General features: G+C 41.1%; 1 protein-coding gene across 2 annotated transcripts; it reads left to right on the top strand.

The window, feature by feature from the left end:
• Positions 1 to 3,274: 3,274 nt before the first annotated feature.
• On the top strand, positions 3,275 to 24,806 carry LOC129833622 (adhesion G protein-coupled receptor E5-like). 2 transcript variants are annotated; one of them, XM_055898321.1, is made up of 19 exons: positions 3,275 to 3,736; positions 9,836 to 9,913; positions 11,645 to 11,827; positions 13,087 to 13,239; positions 13,385 to 13,606; positions 13,956 to 14,051; positions 14,223 to 14,266; positions 14,387 to 14,491; positions 15,083 to 15,236; positions 15,536 to 15,655; positions 15,812 to 16,002; positions 16,222 to 16,386; positions 16,870 to 17,064; positions 17,428 to 17,645; positions 17,781 to 17,847; positions 17,946 to 18,037; positions 18,210 to 18,378; positions 18,808 to 18,909; positions 23,808 to 24,806. In XM_055898321.1, the coding sequence occupies exons 1-19, from the start codon at positions 3,706 to 3,708 to the stop codon at positions 23,847 to 23,849; spliced, it is 2,427 nt and encodes an 808-aa protein (XP_055754296.1). In that variant the 5' UTR covers positions 3,275 to 3,705; the 3' UTR covers positions 23,850 to 24,806. The 2 variants fall into 2 exon arrangements, with proteins under 2 accessions (XP_055754296.1, XP_055754295.1); XM_055898320.1 differs by having other exon boundaries at positions 13,923 to 14,051.
• The last annotated feature ends 935 nt before the right edge of the window (positions 24,807 to 25,741 follow it).

Here is a 25,741-nt window from a genome sequence, read left to right as displayed (position 1 = left end):
GTGAAATTTGTGGTTGATTTCAGGTTGAATTCACATTCAATTCAAGTTAGTTGACAGCTCAACCAAATGTAAATCCAAACTAGACGTTGAACTGATGTCTGTGCCCAGTGGTTATGAATTACAATCAGTCAGGCTATTATGGTGAACAAGCCCATTTTTCTAAGTCTGGGGTAATATGATGAAGCAAGAAGGGTAAACTCAAAGGGTAAAACAGAAGGGCGAACTTTAATCTGACATGACATGACATTTGACATGAATTAGGGTTTTCGTGTATTTAGTGAAATTTTTTATTTTTCCTTGGTACTGTAGCCCAGTCTCACTGACTGGCTTTAACGTCAGCTCTAAATAAAGTCTGTGGTGGACTATTTATACATCTGTGCTCCACTTCTTCTCTAGTAGGATCCAGAACATGTACAGAAGGCTAAATACTATTGTAATCCCATGTATAAGAACTACATTATCTAAAGCAAAGGCTTTGTGTACATACTCATTGTGAGTGTGAGGAAGTACATCTGCCCACTAAGCTATTCTTTGTGTTTTTATGTACTGTAAGAAAGTTATGTGGGGAAATGAGCTACACTAGATTAATTATTGGCAGGGATTATTTTGTAAGGGATAAATGGTAGGTTATCAAAATGTTTTTCAGGCCCCACCTGCTCAAATATCTCAAAACTGCATCTCTTTAATCACATTCCTTTTCTCTGCATTAGTTCACAGTATCATTTGACGGTGTAACTTAGCCAGAGTTCACTCATCACTACCATAAGAATCCTTGGCACCTAAGGGCAGTACGTACAACAGACCCACACTAGGAATCTTGATGAATTCTTTGATCCATTGTTGGCACCACTAAAGTCTTTCCCAGGTCAGATTCTAGTCACACCAAGGTCACAGTACAGTAAAACTGTTGCTCCTCCCTGGACACCAGATTGAATCCAGTCAAGGCCATGCCATGCCAGTTGTCTGTCACCACTAGGTCCACAGGTCACCAGAGCTCCATGCCTGTGCTATTGTTTAGGAGCGAGGAACACTGATGTATTCCAGATGGCCGTCCTCACCCATCACTCAAATGTCCTCACCCCAAGTCCCAAATTAGACAGAGCTATACTTGTATGAACAGACCCTGTATACAGTTATTGGGAGCTAAGAGTTATAAGATGGGAGGTAAGGACCCATTAGCATTAGTTAGTATATACACTGAATGTACAAAACATTAGGAACACCTGATCTTTCCATGACATCGACTGACCAGGTGAATCCAGGTGAAAGCTAAGCTCCCTTATTGATGCCACCTGTTAAATCCACTTCAATCAGTGTAGATGAAGGGAGGAGACAGGTTCATGGATGATTTTCAACCTTGAGACAATTGAGAAATGTATTGTGTATGTCTGTCATTCAGAAGGTGAATGGGCAAGACAAAAGATTTAAGTGCTTTTGAATGGGGTACGGTAGTAGGTGCCAGGTGCACCAGTTTGAGTGTGTCAAGAACTGCAATGCTGCTGGGTTTTTCACGCTGATTAGTTTCCTGTGTGTATCAAGAATGGTCCACCACCCAAAGGACATCCAGCCAACTTCACCCAACTTTGGGAAGCATTGGGTCAAGATTGGCCAGCATCCCTGTGGAATGCTTTCAACACCTTGTAGAGTCCATGCCCCGGCGAATTCAGGCTGTTCTGAGAGCAAAACGGGGTGCAAATCAAGATTAGGAAGGTGTGTAAAATAATTATTTAGTATGTTTTTTTATTTTTTACAACACAAAACATACACATACAAACAGCAACATTACAAAACATCCATTACATCACACCTGCCCAGACACACATGCTCACACCCCCATCTCCAGCGCTGCATCACTCTAGCCTCAAACTGCACCATTTTGTTTCTCTCCGTCGCCCACGCACTTTCAACATTTAAATAATAAAGCATTTCACATTACCATTGTGTTAACAATGGAGGATTGGTTGATTTCCAGTTTTAAAATATATGTTTTTTCAAGATGATTGACCAAAAAAGTATAGTCCAACCCATTGAGTACCTCATTGCACCCTCATATGCCATGTCTTGAAATATGCAGACTGAAAACTTTTGGACTTTAGAGCGTTCCCAGAAGGCATGTATTATTGAGTCATTGTTAGATTTACAAGACTCTGCCATTGAGCTGTAGAATTTGAGAATGTTGTCTCTTGTATAATACATTCTATACATTAGTTTAGTGGTCCCGTGTGGCTCAGTTGGTAGAGCATGGCGCTTGCAACGCCAGGGTTATGGGTTCAATTCCCACAGGGGGACCAGGGTTCAATTCCCAGGATGAATATGTATGAACTTTCCAATTTGTAAGTTGCTCTGGATAAGAGTGTCTGCTAAATAACTTAAATGTAAATGTAGTTTATACTGGATTAAGCATACATTTTTGTTAACTGTAGTGTAGTTAGTTATGTTACAACATTTCCTCCAACTTGTGCCAATATCAGTTCTTTTTAAGTCTTGGTTCCAATAGTTTTTTTTTTTTTTTAAGAGATTGGATAGTTGGAAAGGCTCTCTGCAAGGTTTTGTATATCACAAAATAGGATTCCCTCAACATTACTCTGACGTCCAAAAGATTCTGCAAAATATACATTTTAAGTTGCATCTTTTTGAAAATACCTACATTGGTCAATCAAAAATGCTTTTAATGCTGTCATGGAAATAAATGTATTTCCTAGTCATTTTGTTGATCACTGCTCTTTAGGGTTCCATGATCTCTCTCTCTCTCTAAAGGAATAAAGACATTTCAAATGTCATATTATGGATATATACTGTGTTGTAATGATGTGCAAATAGTTTCCTCCCCCCCTCTATGTCTTTCTTTCTATCTACAACCTTGTTTTCCACTTCCTCCACTCTATCAAACTGTGTGGCCTAAATGGAATCAGACATGGAGGAGTCTGGGTTGTGAGACTGTTCATTGTTATACAGAACACTGCTTGGACACACTCCCATAGGCTGTGGTTGTCTATTAATGGTGGTGATGACAAATATATGGTTCTCTCCTTTTTGTCTTTGAGTAGATGGCGTCTTTTCATACTGATAACAATGTAACAATGTAGTGTAATATACACAACTCCCAGTGGAATCCACTAACAATGGACATTAAAAACAAGTCATTTTCTTTCTGTGCGTAAATCAAATGTTATGATTTAAAGTCATGGAACCCTAAAGAGCAGAGATCATAAAATGAAACAGCAGCAGTTGCTAAATCTCCCTCCTCGTCCTCCAACCTCATTTCCCTCCCTCACTGTCTCAGGGGCGTGACTCAACACCAGCGGCTCAACTGAAACTCTGCCCAGAAACCTCTTAGTATGCCAGTGAGCCAGACACAGCCCAGACCACCACAGCCAAACACACAGGGTGGAAGAGAAGGAGAGTGAGTGAGAGACACAGAGTTCTAGGCAAGTGATGAGAGCACAGTGACTACTTGTCATTTTATCTCTCATTTGGTGATGTCAGCAGAGCTCAATCTACTAGACAGAAGCTTGACTGAGTTGATGGATACGGGTGCCATTTTTCTTCAGTAAAACAACCCTGAGAAGTTTGGAGAAAGTCCTGAGAAAAAAGAGAAGCCGGATCTTTATCACACTTTTGAATAGACCGTTCAGATAGGGGCAGAGTTTCAGCCCTGGTCTAATCTTGTGCGTTGTGATTCTCATAGTGAGATTATTCTTCACCATGACAGGCAGACTGCATCTCCTGATTCTGGGTGAGTCCTTTTTGTAAACTGTTTACACAGAAGTCATGTTGCCATGGAGAAGGTTGTGTGTTTGGGAGAGAAAGCACTAAATCAGACAGTGTTTATGTTTGGTCGGGATGGTTAGATGAAGAGTAAAGTAAAAGACATGTGGCTGTTGAACTTGAAGAGGCAAATCCTAACTTTAATTGAATTTTCACTTAGTCTCCCATTGATATCAAAGCATGACTAAGTGATAATTTGACTTAAATTAGGATTTGCCTGAAATGCTAACGTGCAAATTCATTGGCAGGTCATCATGATCAGGGTCCCACAGGAGGTCACTACAGGGTTGAACACCTCTCAGCTTAGCCTGCTCCAAGATCTGTTCTTACTGTCTTGACAACCCATATGGTCATGATCACATGCCAAACACAAACAGATCTGGGATCAGGCTACTCTCAGATTGCATTAGACGTAATTTCTGACATAAGCTGAAACTACATTTAGGAACAACTGAAAAATGTTATTAAGTAAAGCGGAATGGTGGAGTTATCAGGGGTGGAAAAAGTACCCAATTATCATACTTAAGGAAAATTAAAGGTACCTTTATAGAATATTACTCAAGTAAAAGTGAAAGTCACCCAGTAAAATACTACTTGAGTAAAAGTCTAAAAGTATTTGGTTTTAAATGTACTTAAGTATCAAAAGTAAATGTATACATCCTTTCACATTCCTTATATTATGCAAACCAGACGGCACAATTTTCTTGTTTTTTAGAATGTATGGTTAGCCAGGGGCACACTCCAACACTCAGACATCATGTACAAACAAAGCATTTGTGCTTAGTGAGTCCGCCAGGCAGTAGGGATGACCAGGGATGTTCTCTTGATAAGGGTGTAAATTGGACCATTTTCCTGTCCTGCTAAGCATTCAAAATGTAAAGAGTACTTTAGGGTGTGAAGGAAAATGTATGGAGTAAAAAGTACATTATTTTCTTTAGGAATGTAGTGAAGTAAAAGTAAAAGTTGTCAAAAATATACATAGTGAAGTACAGATACACCAAAAATCTACTTAAGTAGTACTTTAAAGTATTTTTTACTTAAGTACTTTACACCAGTGTGAGTTATTTGAATCCTTTGTATTGAAATGAGTCAGATGACAGCAGAAATGTATCTCGTTCTTCCCAGTAGTTGCAGGTTTAATGATATAGTGGTTTAATCAAAACAATTGAGAACATCTCTAAGACATAAGGTGGGGGGAGAGCACAGCAAGTCCCTTTGAGATATTTGAGACGACAACGTGCCATTGTGTGTGCCAAGGTTGGAATCCATTTAAAATCCTGTTAATAGCCTGTTGAAATTGTTGAGTTGTTCAGTTTATTGCAACTATTTTACATGTGGCTAATAGATCTGTCTTGCTTCCTTGTGGAATCCCTTTTACGGCATTAGCGTTTATAACTTATTTCCAGTAAATGGAAAATCAGCAAGTACTTTTTACTGGTTCATTGAGTAAGACAGAGCAATAGGGACACAGCTCTTAATATGGAAACAATGACACTCATCAGAACTGAATGGAACCTAAAGGACAGACCGTTGTCATAACACTGAATGACTTCTGGGAATCTGAGGACTAAAAGCCTGAAGGAGCACATTCAGAGGAATTAGCAGTAGACAGAGAGACAGCCAGAGAGAGACACTCTCCCTATCTTCATCCTAGACTCTGGGTCCCTCTCCCTAAAGAGACCCTCTGTTCCTCGGCCTTTAACAGTGGTATTTATACTCTGTGATCTCCCCTGAAGCACCCCACAGTCTTTGAAACGCACACATGTGCATGCACACACACGCTCACACACACACACACACAAACACAAAAACATGCACACGTATGCACACACATACACTGTATATCCTTGTTGCCATGACATCACAGCAAGGTGATAACATTCAGTGTGATGTCTCGCTGCCGTGAAGAAGACAGGAAGTCTTTGATGACACGTTGCAAGGGGTGGCTAATTGAGGTGAGGCGACTATCCCTCTTTAGGTGCATTTGGTTAGTTAGTGTCTCAATGGCTGAAACCTTTTCTGTCAAATTCTTTAGAATTTAGAAGTATCAAATAAAATAAAATGTTATTGGTCGCGTACATATTTTTTGCAGATGTTATTGGGGGTGTAGCGAAATGCTTGCAGTAATATCTAACAATACACAACAATTCACACAAATCTAAAAAGTAAAATAATGGAATTAAGAAATATAGAAATATTAGGACGAGCAATGTTGGAGTACGGAGTATATGTATATAAAACAGTATGTAAAGTGACCAGTGTTCCATTATTAAAGTGACGAGTGTTCCATGACTATGTACATAGGGAAGCAGCCTCTAAGGTGCATGGTAGAGTAACCAGGTGGTAGCCGTCTAGTGACAGTGATTAAAGTTCAGGGCAGGGTATTGGACGGTGGCCAGCTAGTGGTGACTATTTAACAGTCTGATGGCCTTGCGATAGAAGCTGTTTTTCAGCCTCTCAGTTCCAGCTTTGATGCACCTGTACTTACCTCGCCTTTTGGATGGTTGCGGGCTGAACAGGCCGTGGCTCGGGTGGCTGAGGTCCATGATGGTCTTCCTGGCCTTCCTGTGACAACGGGTACTGTAAATGTCCTAGAGGCCAGGCAGTATGCCCCGGGTAATACATTGGGCAGACCACACTACCCTCTGGAGAGCCCTGTCTTTGCGGACAGTGCAGTTGCCGTAACAAGCAGTGATACAGCCCGACCGGATGCTCTCAATGGTGCATCTGTAAAAGTTTGTGAGGGTCTTATGGGCCAAGCCGAATTTCTTCAGCCTCCTGAGGTTGAAGAGGCGCTGTTGCGCCTTTGTCACCACACTTTCTGTGTGGATGGACCATTTCAGATTGTCAGTGATGTGTGCGCCAAGGACTTTGAAGCTTTTCACCTTCTCCACTGCGGTCCCGTCGATGTGGATGGGGGAATGCTCCCTCTGCTGTCGACAATCAGCTCCTTTGTTTTGTTGAAGTTGATGGACAGATTATTTTCCTGGCACCACTCCCCCAGGGCCCTCAGCCCTTTCCCTGTAGGCTGTCTCGTCATTGTTGGTAATCAGGCCTACCACTGTTTTGTCGTCTGCAAATGAACGTGACGAACATGACCACGCAGTCATGGGTGAACAGGGAGTACACAAGGGGGCTGATCGCGCACCCGTGTCGTGCCCCTGTGTTGAGGATCAGCGTACTGGAGGTGTTGTTGCCTACTTTCACCACCTGGGGGCAGCCCATCAGGAAGTCCAGGACACAGTTGCGCAGGGCGGGGTTCAGACCCAGGTCCTCAAGCTTAATGATGAGTTTGGAGGGTACTATCGTGTTGAAGGTTGAGCTGTAGTCAATGAACAGCATTCTTACATAAGTCATTGTCCAGATGGGATAGGGCAGTGTGCAGTGAGATGGTGATTGCATCATCTGTGGATCTATTGAGGCGGTATGCGAAATGCAGTGTGTCTAGGGTGTCAGGTGAGGTATGATCCTTAACTAGCCTCTCAAAGCACTTCATGATGACAGAACTGAGATAGGGAGAGGTTGAATATGTCCGTAAACACTCCAGCCAGCTGGTCTGTGCATGCTCTGAGGATGCGGCTAGGGATGACGTCTGGGCTGGCAGCCTTGCGAGGGTTAGCATGCTTAAATGTTTTACTCACATAGGCCACAGAGAACGAGAGCTTACAGTCCACGGCACTGTGTTTCCCTTGAAGCGGGCAAAGGTGTTTAGCTTGTCAGGTAGCAAGATGTCGGTGTCCGGTGGCTGGTTTTCCCTTTATAATCCGTGGTTGTCTGGAGTCCCTGCTACATAGGTCTCGTGTCTGAGCTGTTCAATTGCGACTTCACTTTGTCTCTGTACTGACGTTTTGCCTGTTTGAATGCCATACGGAGGGCATAACTGGACTGTTTGTACTCAACTATATTCCCAGTCACCTTGCCATGGTCAAATGCGGTGGTTTTGCAAGAATGCTGCAATCTATCCATAGTTTTAATAGTCACAGTGGGAACAACATCCCCTATGCACTTCCTGATGAACTCAGTCACCGTGTCAGTGTATACGTCAATGTTATTCACAGAAGCAACCCGGAACATTTCACTGTCCGCGTGATCAAAACAATCTTGAAGCATGGATTCCAATTGGTCACACCAGCATTGAATAGTCCGTACCATGGCTACTTCCTGTTTTAGTTTCTACCTATAGGAAGGGAGGAGCAGGATGGAGGCGTGATCTGATTTAGGCCGGGAAGGGCCTTGTAGCCATCCCAGAAGGGAGAGTAGCAATGGTCGAGAGTTTTTGAAGCTCGCGTGACGCAGATGATGTGTTGATAAAACTTCAGTAGTGCTTTCGTCAGATTTGCTTTATTAAAGTCCCCAGCTACAATAAATCCGGCCTCAGGATATGCGGTTTCCAGTCTGCACAAAGTCCAGTGTAGTTCCTTGAGAGCCGTCATGGTATCAGCTTGAGGGGGAATATACATGGCTGTGATGATGACCATGGAGAATTCTCTCTGGAGGTAATGCAGACTGCATTTGATTGTGAGGAATTCTAGGTCGGGTGAACAAAAGGACTTGAGTTCCTGTACATTACCACAATCATACCATGAGTAGTTAATCATACACCTCTGCCTTTCTTTTTCCCAGAGAGTTCTTTATTCCTGTCTGCGCGATGTACAGCTGGCTGTATGGACAGGGACAGTATGGAAGGAGATCCTCGCCCTGACCTTGTCTACTTTATTGTCCAGGCACTGAACATTAGCGAGTAATATACTCGGAAGCAGTGGGTGGTATTAACGCCTCCACCGGCCAGCATCTTGGAGCAGTCACTGGGATAAGTGGAATTGCCTTGGGGGGTAAGAACAATGGATCAAATTCAGGAAAGTTGTTTTCTGGCAAAAATGCTTGTGAGTTACCGCCGCTTTAATGTTCAAAAGTTATTTCTGGCTGTATGTAATAATGCAAAGGATGTTCTGCGCTAATAAGGTGAGAAATAACATAAAAAGGAGCCATGAACAGGGCGACCATGTCTATCAGCGCCATCTTGAAAGCTATGCAAGGGGAAATAGATTATACGCCTTGAGAGGCACCTAAGGGTAGAATAATGACAAGCCATGATGTCAACTGTCACACTCTGGCAAAACAGTTATCTGTGGAGGGAAAACACGGTAGATCCATTCTGCTACTCAGTTCAATGGTAGCAGCTGGAAAGTTAGTGTCAGTCTGGTTGGCAGATGGAGTGGAGGAGGATAAATGGAGGGTTGTGAAGGGAGAGAACAAAGCTACTGTATCAGAGAACATTGTTAGACCTCAATGAAATGTTACACTACTTAAAAACGTTTTGTCTTCATATTTATTACTAGTTAGAGTGAAACAGAGAGCACCATCAATGTGGAACTTAAACAGTGCCTGCACATCGTTTTAGAAGACTTTCTCTGTGACCACAACATTCCACACTACTGATGCCTCTTCTCTCCACTCATTACCACAACGGACTGACTACCCATTCACTATCATACAGACTCAGGAGGTTTACAGTCATTATCACATAGTCCCATGCCAAGTGATGGCTTCCTGGTAAAGAGGAAATGGTCACCTCCGGACAGCCGTGTGCAATTCAGGGGTTATTATGGGCATATCCTGTGAGCACAGTTGCCATAGGAACAATCTGCTGAAATCCTGATAGGGGGTATACCTTTTTGAACAGAGAGAGATAAACCTTTAAACCTTTACAAACTATTGCTGTAAGTTTCTGTTCCTGAAACCTCTCCAACTGATTAATGTTACAACCTTACAATCATAGTCAAAGGTTGGTTCTACAAAAGTAGTTTTGTCATGTACTTGTCAATATTACACATGTTCCCGGGCATTCCACCAATACCATTAATGTTCTGTGCTATCCAGGATCCTTGGGACGTGCCTACCATATTAAATTTGAAATGTAAAAAGGTAAGGGGGAAGGTTAGGGTAAGGTGAGGGTTACGGTTAGGGTTAGGCTTTAGGGTAGGGATGTTCCAAGTATCCAGGATAGCACTGACCATATGATAATGGGACAAGTTATTGGAGAATCTGCCTGTTGCTTACACTGCAGCTCTTCACCTTGCCCTGCTGATGGAACATGTATCAGGCTGTCACCCAGGATTCTCTAAAAATGGGAAAGTTTGCATCGGTATGTACATGTCTGTCTTGTATTACATCTTCTATATACAGTTGAAGTCGAATGTTTACATACACTTAGGTTGGAGTCATTAAAACTCATTTTTCAACCACTCCATAAATTTATTGTTAACAAACTATTGTTTTGGCAAGTCAGTTAGGACATCTACTTTATGCATGATACAAGTAATTTTTCCAACAACAGTTTACAGATTATTTCACTTATAATTCACTGTGTCACAATTCCAGTGGGTGAGAAGTTTACATACACTAAGTTGACTGTGCCTTTAAACAGCTTGGAAAATTCCAGAAAATGTTGTCATGGCTTTAGAAGCTTCTGATAGACTAATTGACATATTTTGAGTCAATTGGAGGTGTACCTGTGGATGTATTTCAAGGCCTACCTTCAAACTCAGTGCCTCTTTGCTTGACATCATGGGAAAATCAAAAGAAATCAGCCAAGACCTCAGAAAAAAAAAATTGTAGACCTCCACAAGTCTGGTTCATCCTTGGGAGCAATTTCCAAACGCCTGAAGGTACCACGTTCATCTGTACAAACAATAGTACGCAAGTATAAACATCATGGGACAACACAGCCGTCATACCGCTCAGGAAGGAGACGAGTTCTGTCTCCTAGAGATGAACGTACTTTGGTGCGAAAAGTGCAAATCAATTTCAGAACAACAGCATAGGACCTTTTGAAGATGCTGGAGGAAACAGGTACAAAAGTATCTATATCCACAGTAAAAACAAGTTCTATATCGGCATAACCTCAAAGGCCGTTCAGCAAGGAAAAAGCCACTGCTCCAAAACCGTCATAAAAAAGCCAGACTACCGTTTGCAACTGCACATGGGGACAAACATTGTACTTTTTGGAGAAATGGCCTCTGGTCTGATGAAACAAAAATTGAACTCTTGTCCATAATGACCATCGTTATGTTTGGAGGAAAAAGGGTGATGTTTGCAAGCCAAAGATCACCATCCCAACCTTGAAGCACGGGGGTGACAGCATCATGTTGTGGGGGTGCTTTGCTACAGGAGGGATTGGTGCACTTCACAAAATAGATGACATAATGCGGTAGGAAAATTATGTGGATATATTGAAGCAACATCTCAAGACATCAGTCAGGAAGTTAAAGCTTGGTCGCAAATGGGTCTTCCAAATGGACAATGACCCCAAGCATACTTCCAAAGTTGTGGCAAAATGGCTTACAAAGTCAAGGTATTGGAGTGGCCATCACAAGGCCCTGACCTCAATGCCATAGAAAATTTGTGGGCAGAATTGAAAAAGCGTGTGCGAGCAAGGCCTACAAACCTGACTCAGTTACACCAGCTCTGTCAGGAGGAATGGGTGAAAATTCACCCAACTTATTGTGGGTGCTACCAAATACTACCAAATACTATTGGCAACGCTACCAAATACTAATTGAGTGTATGTAAACTTCTGACCCACTGAGAATGTGATGTAAGAAATAAAAGCTGAAATAAATCATTCTCTCTACTATTATTCTGACATTTCACATTCTTAAAATAAAGTGGTGATCCTAACTGACCTAAGACAGGGATTTTTAATTGGATTAAATGTCAGGAATTGTGAAAACTGAGTTTAAATGTATTTTGCTAAGGTGTATCTAAACTTCCGACTTCAATTGTATATCTCTATTATATTTTGAATGACCATTCCCATTCCCCAGCCATTCTACCTCTCTTCACATTTTCTCAATGCCTCTGTTTTTGACCCCAGATGAGGATGAGTGTAATCCTCCTAGTGATTACTATGACGATTATCCTGTAACACCACAAATCTGTGGTGAGAATGCAGCATGCATCAACACTGAAGGAAGCTTCTACTGTCAATGTGCTCTTGGGTTCAGATCATCATCACAGCGGATAAACTTCACAGCTGCCTCACCTGAAAAATGTAAAGGTAAACAACTCTCTTTTTTAGTTACCTTATAGCATTTCTATACATTGCAGTCCTGGCCAGAGAACACAGCAGTGCTGCAATTTTGGAATCCATACACTTATTCACTATAGTGACTATACTGTACTGAACAAAATATAAACGCAACATGCAACAATTTAAAATAATTTACTGAGTTACAGTTCCTTATAAGGAAATCAATCAATTGAAAAAAAAAAATAGGCCATTATCTATGGATTTCACATGACTGGGAATACAGATATGAATCTGTTGGTCACAGATACCTTTAAAAAAGGTAGGGGCGTGGATCAGAAAACCAGTCAGTATCTGGTGTGACCACCATTTGCCTCATGCAGCGCGACACATCTCCTTCACATAGAGTTGATCAGGCTGTTGATTGTGGAATGTTGTCCCACTCCTCTTCAATGACTGTGTGAAGTTGCTGAATATTGATCAGAACTGGAACACGCTGTTGTACACGTCGATCCAGAGCATTCCAAACATGCTCAACATGTCTGGTGAGTATGCAGGCCATGAAGGAACTGGGACATTTTCAGCTTCAAGGAATTGTGTACAGATCCTTGCGACATGGGGCTGTGCATTATAATGCTGAAACATAAGGTATGGCGGCTGATGAAGGGCACGTCAATGGGTCTCTGGATCTCGTCACTGTATCTCTGTGCATTCAAATTGTCATAGATTAAATGTAATTGTGTTCATTGTCCATAGCTTATGCCTGCCCATACAATAACCCCACCGCCACCATCGGGTCACTGTTCACAACGTTGACATTAGCAAACCACTCGCCCACACAACGCCATATATGCTGTCTGCGATCGCTATGCCGGTTTGAAGTACTGCCAAATTCTCTAAAACAACATTGGAGGCGGATTTTGGTAGAGAAATTAACAACAGCTCTGGTGGACATTCCTGAAGTCAATTGCACGCTCCCTCAAAACTTGAGAAATCTGTGGCATTGTGATGTGTGACAAAACTGCACATTTTAGAGTGGCCTTTTATTGTCCGCAGTACAAGGTGCACCTGTGTAATGATCATGCTGTATAATCAGCTTCTTGATATGCCGGATTATTTTGGCAAAGGAGAAATGCTCACTAACAAGGATGTAAACAAATTTGTACACAACATTTCAGCTCATGAAACATGGAACCAACAGTTTACATGTTGCGTTTAAATTTTGTCCAGTGTATATTCTACGTTTGCATTTGAGGTGTGACTGACTATTCCTTTCTCTGTGCCTCAAGACATCAACGAGTGTTTGGAGAATAAGGACACCTGTGGTCCCAATGCCGAGTGTCACAATGTGTTAGGGTCCTTCTCCTGCATCTGCAATGAGGGGTTTGTCTCCAGTACTGGAGCGGAAAGTTTTACATATGGCCAAAGAGCCACGTGTGAAGGTAAGATGCCAAAGAAAACTGGTGATAACACTAAATATCAAAAGATGTGTACATCCAGAGAGCATATCAGGCATATACAGGATGTCATCATGTATGAAATGGTGAGAGTTTCCTTTTCCTAATGGTGTCTTTTACCCACATGTAGATAGAAACGAGTGTGTGGACGACAGCACAATTTGCGGGAAGCATACACAGTGCGTCAACACACCAGGCAGCTACTCCTGTGTCTGCAATCCAGGGTTTGGCCTGAAGTCTGGCAAAGCTCAATTCACAGGGAATGGAGAACCATGTGAGGAAATAACAGATCGGAAAGCCACCACAGACCAGACAGCAACCACAGACAGTGAGGATGCTCAAGGTGCTAAAGGTATGGGAGGAATTGTATTATCACCCTGGATGGGTTTTCTAGAAATCCTGGTTGGAGGCCTCCAAATTTCCTGCTAATTCCAGGAATCTTCCAACCGGGATTTGGGGAAAACCTGGGAATTTTGAGAAAGTTAAATAATTTTTTATCTATACCCCTTGATGTATTTTGCTCAATTGCGCCTTTTCCTCATGAAGCACCAGATATTAATTTATTTATGACCAGAATGTGTAATTGATATTGTGTGAATTGATCGGTTTTAGGTAGATCTGAACATCTTATGAAAATGTCACCTGTGCTTTCTGTCATTCCTTTGTAGACTTGTGTAAAATAAATATGTTTATCTGTGGAGGGAATGGAACGTGCCATAATGCCGCCAACAGTGGCCATCGGTGTGCGTGCCATGCAGGATTCACCAACTACGGAGACCCACAGGGGAGATGTACTGGTGAGAATCACATTTATAGATCATCATTCTCATTGAGATGGAGCTGTTTCAACATTCACATTTCAATACTTCCGCTGCATGATCAAGTTGTCATCACTTCATCAATAATTTCATATAAAAATATATTTTCATTTAAGATACCTTATTCACTCATCTCTTCTCTTTCCATAGAGTTGAACTGTGACACGTTTGCGAGTGAGAAGCATCTTAAGATGGTAAGCCACATGAGTATACAGTGTAATGATTCACACCTACAGGTATCTGCCGAACAAAATACAGACTAACTTCCTCCTCTCTCTCTCTCCTCACTTTCTCTCCTCATCCCTCGTTCTCAGGTCATCCCAGGTCTGCAGGATGCTGTGGACCTGATGAGGACCAGTTGTCTGGAGTTGAGTGAGAGTAATACGGCAGAACAAGTCGATGGAGAGGCCCTGCTAGAGGTACTACTGCTTATTTATATATTTATATTTGAGGCCCTTACTTATATTTGAGGCCCTTACTTATATTTGAGGCCCTTACTTATATTTGAAGCCCTTACTTATATTTGAGGCCCTTATTTATATTTGAGGCTCATTATAAACCAGGCATCCATCATAGAGATGTTGACATATGCAGGTTCAGACTCAGCCCACACACATTAAGGAAAGGATACATGCAGTGAAACAACGACTGATGACCAGCACTGTTGGTACATCTAGTTTATAATGGAAACTAGCCTCCTTTCGATGTATGACTTCTAAACATAGCATTGTGGTTAGTGTATGCCAAATATATAGTCATGTACATTTCGGAATTGGCCCTGACCCTGCTGTATATAACATTCTTCTTCTTTTTTTCTTCTTCTCTTATTTCTTGTTTTTATTTCATTTATTATTTTATTTAATCAGAAATACTATTTTGATATTGAATACTGCAATGTTGCATAGGGCTTGCAAGTTAAGAATTTCACTGTACTTGTGACAAATAAAAGTCTCAGCCTGTCTGACTGTGTCTATGTAACCCCTCATCCCCCACCTCTCTCCTCTCTGTAGACTCTGTTGTCTGCTATAGACAGGCTCCTGTCTCGCGGGCCTCTGAATAATAACAAGGAAGTGAGTGTCTTGCTGGACCTGGTAGAGACTGCTCTGAGAATAATCGGACCTCTGCTGAAACACCCCGAGACCAGGAGGTTCAAAACTCACACCGGTAGGAGAACATCCTGAACTCAGCCATGAGTCCAGACAACATAAACTCAGCCATGATTGTTTTGGCTTTTGAAGCCACCTAACGGAAGACAAGCTGTTATAACTTCCTTCCTAGAATATGTTCATTTGTGGCCATTTTTGAATAGCTTACAAAGTTTTTCATTAGGTTATATGGGTCACATTTCATTGCATAATTTGCTGCGCACAAGTCTGCCTTTCTAGCAGATAACCATTCTGAGAGTTGTAACATCTCACTTACTGTAGGCCTGTTTGTGAAGATGTGAATGTATTTGCTTCCAGAGGTGGAGCTGTTGGTGCAGAGAAATGCCTCCTCACCCCAGGGACCCCTCACCTTGTCCTCTACACACGCTCAGCTAGACAGCCACTGGGAGACTGCTGCTGGAGACACCTCCTACCCAGGTTATGATCTTCATCATCCTCATCTTCATGATCAGATTCAACACTGCCATCATAATCCCACCACAATCATCAGAACCAATCTTTATAATGTAATGATATAATGTGAAATGAATGTACACAGTGTACAATCTCCTACTTAAACATTTGCTTTCTCAGGATTTGCAACGGTGTCCCTGCTCAGCTACAAGGGTCTGGAGACATCCACCAACCATTCCTTCTCAGGGCTGAAGGCACAGGAGGGCCACAGCTTCCAGATCAACTCCAAAGTGGTGACGGCCACCATTAGTAACAAGGACACATCCTTTCTCAAGGAGCCAGTCACATTCACCTTCTCCCATTTGAAGGAGGTGAGGAGCAAACACATTACCCCTCTATCCCATTATGATGGTCTATGTGAATGTGGCAGTATCAAATCTTCTTCATATGCTGCACTATATTTCAAGATCTATGCAGACATCTGAATGAACCTGCTTGGCTTTTTCTTGGATGGTCACTATGTGAAGTGTCCTGGACTACCATGGTTTTTCTACTTCTCTTCTATGGTAATTATGAATGTTGTTTCCCAGTCAGATGAAGGGAGCTACACCTGTGTGTACTGGGATGCTGAGTTGGGAGAAGGGACCTGGTCTGATCGAGGCTGTTTCCTGCTGCAGTCCAATGCCACCCACACTGTGTGCTCCTGCTACCATCTCAGCAGCTTTGCTGTTCTTATGGCTCTCTATGAGTTCAAGGTGAGGGGGATTTCTATTTTAGTCTAGCTGTACTTCTGCTGTAAGATAGAGCAGGAACAATGCCTTTTCTAATAGTTTCATTTCACTTTCTATGTACTTGTGCAATAGGAGATTGTTTGGCTTTTAAAAGTTTGCATTCATTTGAGAACAGTGAATCCATTAAGATTTGTTTTGTTTTAAATTTGTTCTGTGTCTTGCCTGGCTAGATAGGGCTCCATTATTATTTCTCCAGGGGCATGTTGTCTATATTATTAAGACACATCCATGAAAGTTGTGTCAGTTACTGTGACTCACAGGAGGTTGGTGACACATTAACTGGGGCTCGTAGTAATGGAGTGGAATAAGTGGAATGGTATCAAACATATGGTTTGGTACCATTCCATTTACTCCGTTCCAGCCATTGTTATGAGCCATCCTCCCCTCAGCAGCCTCCACTGCTGTGACTATATGGTGACGTGTCTTCGCCTCCATTCCTCCCTCCAGGACACATTCCAGCTGCAGCTGATCACCTGGGTGGGCCTGTCCCTGTCCCTGCTGTGTCTCTTCATCTGCATCCTCACCTTCTCCCTGATCCGCTCCATCCAGAGCACCCGCAATACCATCCACCTCCACCTCTGCCTCAGCCTCTTCATCGCCAACCTGATCTTCCTCGTCGGCATCTCACGCACCGAGAGCCAGGTAAGCTTGCATCCAACCAATCACATACGCTCAGCCCTCGAGGCAGAATTGCCCTCGGGAACAAGATTGAATAAGGAAAACTCCACTGAGCTTTTCTGGGCATGAGAGGTCAGAGGATGTGACAATGTGTGTAATATTTACATGTGGCGTAGGTACTCTGTCTATGTGGGTGGTGAGAACAATGTTTTAGTAGGAAGAAATGTTAATGTATGCAGCGATTGTGTGTTCAGTTGTGGGTAACTTATTGTACTGTGAACCTTATCACTATCTACAGTATATGTCATTTTGCTCACATTTAGTTTTCTCGATCACTCTCACCCTTTTATTTCCTTTCTCTTCATCCCTCTCTCCTCTCTTTCTCAGGCTGGTTGTGCGGTGGTGGCTGGGCTGCTTCACTTCTTCTTCCTGGCAGCGTTCTGCTGGATGTGTCTGGAGGGAGTGCAGCTCTTCAGGATGGTGGTCCTGGTCTTCAACACCACCTTCAGGACCCTCTACATGATGGCGGGGGGCTACGGCGTTCCTGCTGTCATCGTCGCCATCTCTGCCCTCGCCAACGCCAAAGGATACGGAACAGAGCGCCAGTGAGTGACCACTGCATTGATCCCTGACAGTGTTATCTCCTGACTAGATTCCCTATATATATTTGTCTGACTCTCTGACCTTCTCTGTTGTGTACTATAGAGATCAGGTACTCAAGTGTGCATTGTGTGTTTTAGCTGCTGGCTCAACCTTGAGGATGGATTCATCTGGAGCTTCTTTGGCCCTGTCTGTATCATCATCATGGTGCGTATCACAGATGAAAGGTGCAATAGTTTCATCACTCCTACTTACAATGTTTTGTGTCATGTTAGAGTTCTACTTATCTCCCTCTCCCCTCCTAGGTGAACGTGTTTTTCTTTCTCATCACAATGTGGAAGTTGGCCCAGAAGTTCTCCAGCCTGAACCCTGACCTTGACAAACTCCGCAAAATCAAGTGAGCCGGAAAAGAAACGGACATTCTCACACAGGCTGTGTTATAGCCCATAACAAAGGACCACTGTTTTTCCTGGCCAGAACATGTGGGAAAAAACAGGCCTTACTGTAAGATGACATGTTGTGACCCATGCTCACGATATAACTTTATGTGTATTTGTCGCCTCCTGCAGGGCATTCACCATAACTGCAGTTGCTCAGCTGTGTGTCCTGGGCACCATGTGGATCTTTGGCTGTTTCCAGTTTGAGGAAAGCACGCTGGCCATGTCGTACCTGTTCACCATCCTCAACAGTCTGCAGGGCGTCCTAGTGTTCCTCATGCACTGCCTGCTCTCTAAACAGGTACGTCACGACTCAAGACTCTGTCAACCAGGGGCCTTGAAGCAGTTCTAATATGGCCATCGTACAGATGAGTCCAAACTGTTGGGCTTGGTGGGATGAAATGTAATTTCAGTAGTGGGCCGCGGACCAAAAAACCTTAACATTGTTCATCAATACATAAGTTCATTCTGGAAGCTTCTGGCGGGCCAAACCAAATGTCAAGGACCAAGTAGGGCCTTTGGGCCTCACAAAAGCCAAGGGGGAGGGATTCAGCATTGTTTAAATATTCCCCATGTAATGTTAATGGGGAGCTGCCCCTAACATGGCTGCCATAGAATGTTGTAGTGTCATGTAAATGCACCATTATGCTCATTCTATATAGTATTTTTTAGGAGCTAACAGTGTCATGTAAATGCATCATAATGCAGTGCTCTCTTTTGCACCTTGTAGGTGAGAGAGGAGTATGGCAAGATCCTGGACAGCGTCTGTGCACTACAGAAGAAAAAGTACTCAGAGTTTTCCACCAACCAGTCAAGCAACAGCAAATCACAGGTATTAACTTGAGTAGCCAACATCTAAAAGAGCAGAAAGGCCTTCAATATGATGTACTTATGCCCCCAACACTGTTGAGTTTGAGTGACACCGAACACGAGGTAAAGTTCTGCGAGGCAAAGTTCTGCGAGTAAAAGTTATACCATATTAATTGTTTACAGGAAAGTCATTAAATATATTCTGACGAACTTCCCTTGGAAAAAGAATGGGATGGTAAAATCTATTTCTGTCAAGTACTAAGAAATTCTAGATCTTGAGGTGCAATACGTTCAAATAGATCCTCAAGGAAGATGGATTGCTTTGATTATACTACTTGGTGATACATGGCTCATGGCTCATACATTTATATGGACCGAATAATGACCATCCAAACTTCTTTGAAAATATTTATAATAAGCTAATTAGATGCAAATAACACTTACAGTTTTAAGTAAGTCAGTAGACCGTAAAGGAAATCATACTACCAACTATCACCCTCTGGTGCTCATAGAGATTATGAATATTATGGGCACGTTGGAATTGACTGACACTGGCTCAGAAACCCGGATATCATAAGATATACATGGAGGAGGCTTAATCAAGCTAGTCGGATTGATAATTTTCTTGTATCCTTTTCTACGGTGCCAAAAGTGAAAAATGTATTGATTGAGGATCGAATGCGATCATATCATCAAATTATATCCCTCCATGAGGACAGGGATATTTACAATTTTACCTGGGTTTATTGACTGACAGAACTTTCTTAACAAAAACTAAGGACATAACTTTTCTTACACAATACAGGTTCAACTGATCCACTTATCATATGGGAGGCCAATCATTTGAATCTACATCCCCCCAAAAATTGGTCAACAGAAAAAAGGCTTACAACAGAAAATCTAACATTAGACATCAATGGTGTTGATGAATGGTGTTTAACTTATCTAAAAAAAAAGAGCAAATTGGATGGAGAAGTTTTTCCTAAACCTTCAATATAGAAACACAACCAAAAATAACCTAAGGGAAAAAGTTACAAAGATGGATACATTCTTATCTCACCAAAGGATAAACATATTTTAAACAAGCTCTTGTCAAGTTCCTCAAACCTCATTTGACAATGAGTTTTGTGATATCTTTCTCCCCAAAAAATCATGTTAAACTATTTTAGACACCAAAAAAATATTGTGAAGGCCTAATTACACAGGACAATCTATGGTTGGCACTTGACTCCTTTCAGACGGGAAAGACCTCTGACCTTGATGGCATTCCAATAGAGATATATTCAACTTTTTATGAACTACTGAAAGATCCATTACTATTATGTTTTAATTAATCGTATATTAATTTCCACCTGTCGGACACACAAAGAGTAAATGATCACTCTCTTACTGAAGCAGGAGCCAGGAAGGCAGTACAAAGACCCAGTATCTTAAAAAAAAAATATTAAATAATGTCCTACCAGACATTATTCATCACGATCAGACGGGATTCTTAAAAGGAATATATATTGGAGATAACATTACACAACTACTAGAAATAATTGAAAACTACGGGAATGCAGGGAAACCAGGTCTAATCTTTATAGCAGATTTTGAGAAAGCCCTTTATCCTGTCTAGAATCTGTGTAAGTGCCTGGATTTTTTTGTTTGTTGCAGAATCTCTCATAAGATGTGTAAAAGTAATGTACAACGATTCTTCATGCAAAATAATAAATAACAGTTACTTCTCTGAGAATGTTGAATAGTCAAGAGGAGTTAAACAATGTGCTCTCTGTCACGAGACTTATTTGTTATAGCCATTGAACTGTTTGCTGTAAACATCTGATCTAGTGATAACATTAAAGCTGCACTGCAGAAATCGCTCCCCCATTTCCTGGTTGCTAAAGTTCAAATTTTAGTATGTGACAAAACAAGCACATATAGTGTAGGGCATCCTTGAACCATCTAAACCACTGTAATATATGTTCCATAACCAAAAATATTGTATTTTCAGCTGGTGTACAAAACTGAAATTAAAAGACGCAAAAACTAAACTTAAGAATGGAAAGCATAGAAATAACTCACAGAACAGATCTACTGCTTCTTAGACTTGCTTTCAATGAGAATGACAGATCTATAACTCACCTTTTTGTGAATTTGGTCACCCAAAAAGTTACATATTGCAGCTTTAAGGGGCAAAACATTTATGAATTAGAGAGAAAAGTATCAATGTACGCCGATGGTTCAAGATTTTCTTGAGTCCTCAATCTTCAACCTTCAAGGGCCTTATTGAGGACCTGGATAGTTTCTCTGGGTGAAACCCACCAATGATCAATGTATTATATTATGGATTGGGTCTCTAAACTTTAACTTTGCTATGTGGCCTCCCGATTAAATGCGTGGACGGTGAAGTTTGTACTTGATGTACATATACCAGAAAAGTTGAAAGATCTTGGAACTATTAACTTCGATAGAAAACAAAATAGATAGGATTCTTAAATCATAGAGAGGGAAACACCTGTCCATCTACGGGAAAGTTACCCTGATTCATTCTCTATTGATATCTCAGTTTATATATTTACTAATGGATCTACCGGCTTCAAGAGAATCCTTTTTCAAGTCATGCGAGGAAAAAATATTTATATTATTATAAAGTTATATTTATATAACGAACATGAGTTTGGATATTAAGGCATTAAACCTCTCTCTTAAAGCCTCTATTATACCAAAATGATATCTAAATCCAAACTGGTTTTCCAGATGGATACTAAGAGGCACATCCAATTTCAAAAGTTAGCTTTTTGCTTTTCTACTGATTAAAACAAACCATTTCCGGTGGATTGATAACATAGCCCTGTTTAAAGTATTCTTATTTTAAAATGAAGCCATACAGAGCTGGTCAAAATTCAAATGTCATCCTCCAGAAGAGGCAAAACAAATATTACAGCAAATAATGTCTAAACTCCAATGTACTGATTTTTGGGGGGAAGAAATGTAGAAGGAAGGTATCATGTTTATGAATGACAATGTAAATAAGGACAGTAAAATTATGTCACACAAGAAATTAACAAATGTGTATGGAGATAAATATAACCAACTCATTGCAGCTCTGCCACAAAAATGGAAGAGACAATTACTCAAAACAGAAACAAATGAATTGGTTTGTCTTCAATGAAAAACAATGCATAGCTTAAAAGGATTGGTATAAATCATGAAATGTACCAAATTCAATATAGGGTTGAGAGGTTTGACAACTATAAAGCATAAAATTCAAGATAGTTGGGAACAGGTTTTTGATGTCCCAATACCATTGAACCAGGTTGATGAACTGATATACAAAACAAAAAATGGAAGCATCAATCCGATCTTTTCAATGTAAACTACTATATAAAATTCTTGCCATAAACTAAATCCTCAATATATGGCACAATGAACAGTCAGCCCTGTGCAGACTCTGTCATGGGGAAACAATAAACAGATGATCTCTTTTGGTACTGTCCTTCAGTGGCTCGGTTTTGGAGTCAGGTCCAGGAGTGGTTGTTACAGTGCCTTGCAAAAGTATTCATCCCCCTTGGCATTTTTCCTATTTTGTTGCATTACAAACTGTAGCATACCACCCTGCATACCACTGCTGGCTTGCTTCTGAAGTTAAGCAGGGTTGGTCCTGGTCAGTCCCTGGATGGGAGACCAGATGCTGCTGGAAGTGGTGTTGGAGGGCCAGTAGGAGGCACTCTTTCCTCTGGTCTAAAAAATATCCCAATGCCCCAGGGCAGTGATTGGGGACACTGCCCTGTGTAGGGTGCCGTCTTTCGGATGGGACGTTAAACGGGTGTCCTGACTCTCTGAGGTCATTAAAGATCCCATGGCACTTATCGTAAGAGTTACTAAAAAATACATGTGCAGCAAATGAAAGATACACTGGTTCTTAATGCAAACGCTGTGTTAGATTAAAAAAAATAACTCTATTACAACATACACGCTGGCAATACTGTGAAACAGCGCTCACCAATTCTCCGCCTTGTTGGAGCCAACACAAACCACAAAAAATACAAAATAACATCATAAATATTCTCTTACTTTTGATGATCTTCCATTAGAATGTTGTGCAAGGAGACCTAGTTCCAGAATAAATCGTTGTTTTGTTTTAGAATGTCCATTTCTTCTGTCGAATTAGCAACTTTGGCTAGCCATGTGGAGGGCACATGTCCAAGAAATCTTTGCGCATGGAACGAAAAATTCCAAAATTCCCAATAAACGTTGAATAAACTGGTCAAACTCGGTTGAAAATCCTACTTTATGAAGTTATGTATCCAATGAAATCAGAGCCGGAGCATTTCGTTGTGTATACGTAACGCATTTCAGAAGACAATGTGAGGTTCCCTGGTGCGCAGTTGAATACTGACAAAAGAGCGGACCTGTCACTCCAAAGCTCTCATTCGGTCTCACATCAAGCTAGACACCCCATTCAACATTCTACTGCCTGTTGATATCTAGTGGAAGGCGTATGAAGTGCATACAGATCCATAAATATAAGCCAGTTGAATAGGCAGGCCCTGACACAGAGCCCCATTTTCAGAATTTTCACTTCCTGTTTGGAAGTTTGCTGCCAAATGAGTTCTGTTTTACTCACATATATAATTCAAACAGTTTTAGAAACTTCAGAGTGTTTTCTATCCAATAGTAATAATAATATGCATATCGTATGATCTAGAACAGAGTACGAGGCCGTTTAATTTGGGCACGATTTTTTACCAAAGTGAAAACAGCGCCCCCTATTAAGAAGAAGTTTTAATTGAAGCATTTTGTCTGGCGGGTGAAAGAGAGAGACTGCAGAGCCACTTGTGCATTAATAATGAAGGACTGTGATGACAGAGTCTGATCAAAAAGCAACTGATTGATATTGTTGTCTGTCTTTGCCCTCTCTCTGTCTGTGTCCCTCAGACATCCAAGAGCGCCCAGAACACGGGAGAGTCTCAGATCTAGGGGGCTGGACGCTGGTTGCTGGACATGACCCCATGATGCCTGACCTCGTGACCTCCAAGCAACATCTGGGAGTTTTATAAAACCATAATCACCCTGGTTTAATGACAGGCATAAGTTAATGCTTGCCTGGTCCGAGATCTGTTTGTGCTGTCTTGCCAAAAGAGCACAAAAGGACCAGGATAGATTGATGGGATGGTTGATGTACGTTTTTTTGTGACAATTATATTTCGCTTTAAGCAGTATTGTGCACATTTTTTTAAGATTCTGTAAATATTACTGTACTTTTTCGTTGGGCTGGCCTGGATATTATTTTAAGCTAAAACTCCAAAGAGTAACGATAACAAAGTTATTTATTGTTTTACACTGATTTTCCTATTCACAGTTTCATGTGTCTTTTTCCAACCTTGATATTCTTTGGATTATGTAATGCTGATGAGAAACCCCCCTCCTACTGTAGAAGAATAGACTAGTCCTGCATGGTTTAACCAGGGACAACTCTTCATGGATTATTACATTAAGCATTATCCAGGTACTTTCTCTGATCTTAAAATACATAACAGATGAAAGCAACAAATTATGAAAAAGTCATAAACTATCATGGTTTTATTTAAAAAATAATTGTTTAAAACATAACCATCAAAGGTCGAGTTGTGAGAGTCAGATTGAAATGTATATGTTGTGTATATAGTTTTATAATTGTATCTGAATTTTAAAGAGATCAACCAACACATGTACAAGAATCATGATCATGACTGTTATTGTTTCTAGTAAGGTGTGCATCCTGTCAAATAAGGACAAATTAAAATCATTGTAAATATTTTCTTAGTAAAGATCATTTGTATGACTGTTTTTTTACTGGGAAATGGCATGCTTTTATCACTGTACTGTAACTTCTCTGTTTTTAGACCTTTATTTGCCATGCAATATTTTAATTGAATAAAATATTAAAATATTTTGTATCTGTGTAGCTTGATTTTATTTTGTTAAATGTGGTTCAAGATACGGTATATCTAAGAAATGTTTTTCTGTCTCCGTTTTAGATTAAGGCAACTGCATGTGTAGTCTACCTGAATCTGATGTGGAATTGTTTTGAAAAGGTTTCTGATTGGTTCAGAACTGTTTGTTTTAGTACAGACGTCAAACTCTGAATGGGTGGGGATAGTCTCCATCAGATTGTCACTCATCTCAGAAGATGCAAACTGACAAAGGCAATTTCAGCCGGTTATTTAGGGCCTCAATGGGTTTGCGAGTCAGAGTCACACGGTATGAAAACAAGAAATTAGAAATGTTCGCCTTGAAGTACCTTGATTTATTATAATTGCTTATAAACAGTCACCTCCAAAACTATTGGAACCCTTGATAAAGATGAGTAAAGCAGACTGCATAAAATAAATAATACAAATAATGAGCTATAATGTATGCTAAAAATAAAATTATATTGTTTAATAAAAATAAAATTGCTCAGAGAAAAATATGTTAAAGAAATAATTGTTAAATACTTTGTGCACCTTCCTCATTCCGTCAGTAGAGGATGCCTGGTTATTCTTTAAAAGTGCTTTCCTCACCATCTTAAATAAGCATGCCCCATTCAAAAAATGTAACTAAGAACAGATATAGCCCTTGGTTCACTCCAGACTTGACTGCCCTTGACCAACACAAAAACATCCTGCATTAGCATTAAATAGCCCCTGTGATATGCAACTTTTCAGGGAAGTTAGGAACCAATATACACATGCAGTTAGGAAAGCAAAGGCTAGCTTTTTCAAACAGAAATTTGCATTCTGTAGCACAAACTCCAAAAAGTTCTGGGATACTGTAAAGTCCATGGAGAATAAGAGCACCTCCTCCCAGCTGTCCACTGCACTGAGGCTAGGTAACACTCTCACCACCGA

This window comes from Salvelinus fontinalis, chromosome 34 (assembly GCF_029448725.1).
Source record: "Salvelinus fontinalis isolate EN_2023a chromosome 34, ASM2944872v1, whole genome shotgun sequence".
In the NCBI taxonomy this organism is placed as follows: domain Eukaryota; kingdom Metazoa; phylum Chordata; class Actinopteri; order Salmoniformes; family Salmonidae; genus Salvelinus; species Salvelinus fontinalis.
This window is presented reverse-complemented; position numbering and strand designations above follow the sequence as displayed.

Coding starts and splice junctions, on each gene's coding strand:
- LOC129833622 (XM_055898320.1), top strand. CDS start 3,706: ATGACAGGCAGACTGCATCTCCTGATTCTGG. Junction 9,914..11,644: donor AAATGGGAAAGTTTGCATCG/GTATGTACATGT, acceptor TTTTGACCCCAG/ATGAGGATGAGTGTAATCCT. Junction 17,646..17,780: donor GGATACGGAACAGAGCGCCA/GTGAGTGACCAC, acceptor TGTGTGTTTTAG/CTGCTGGCTCAACCTTGAGG.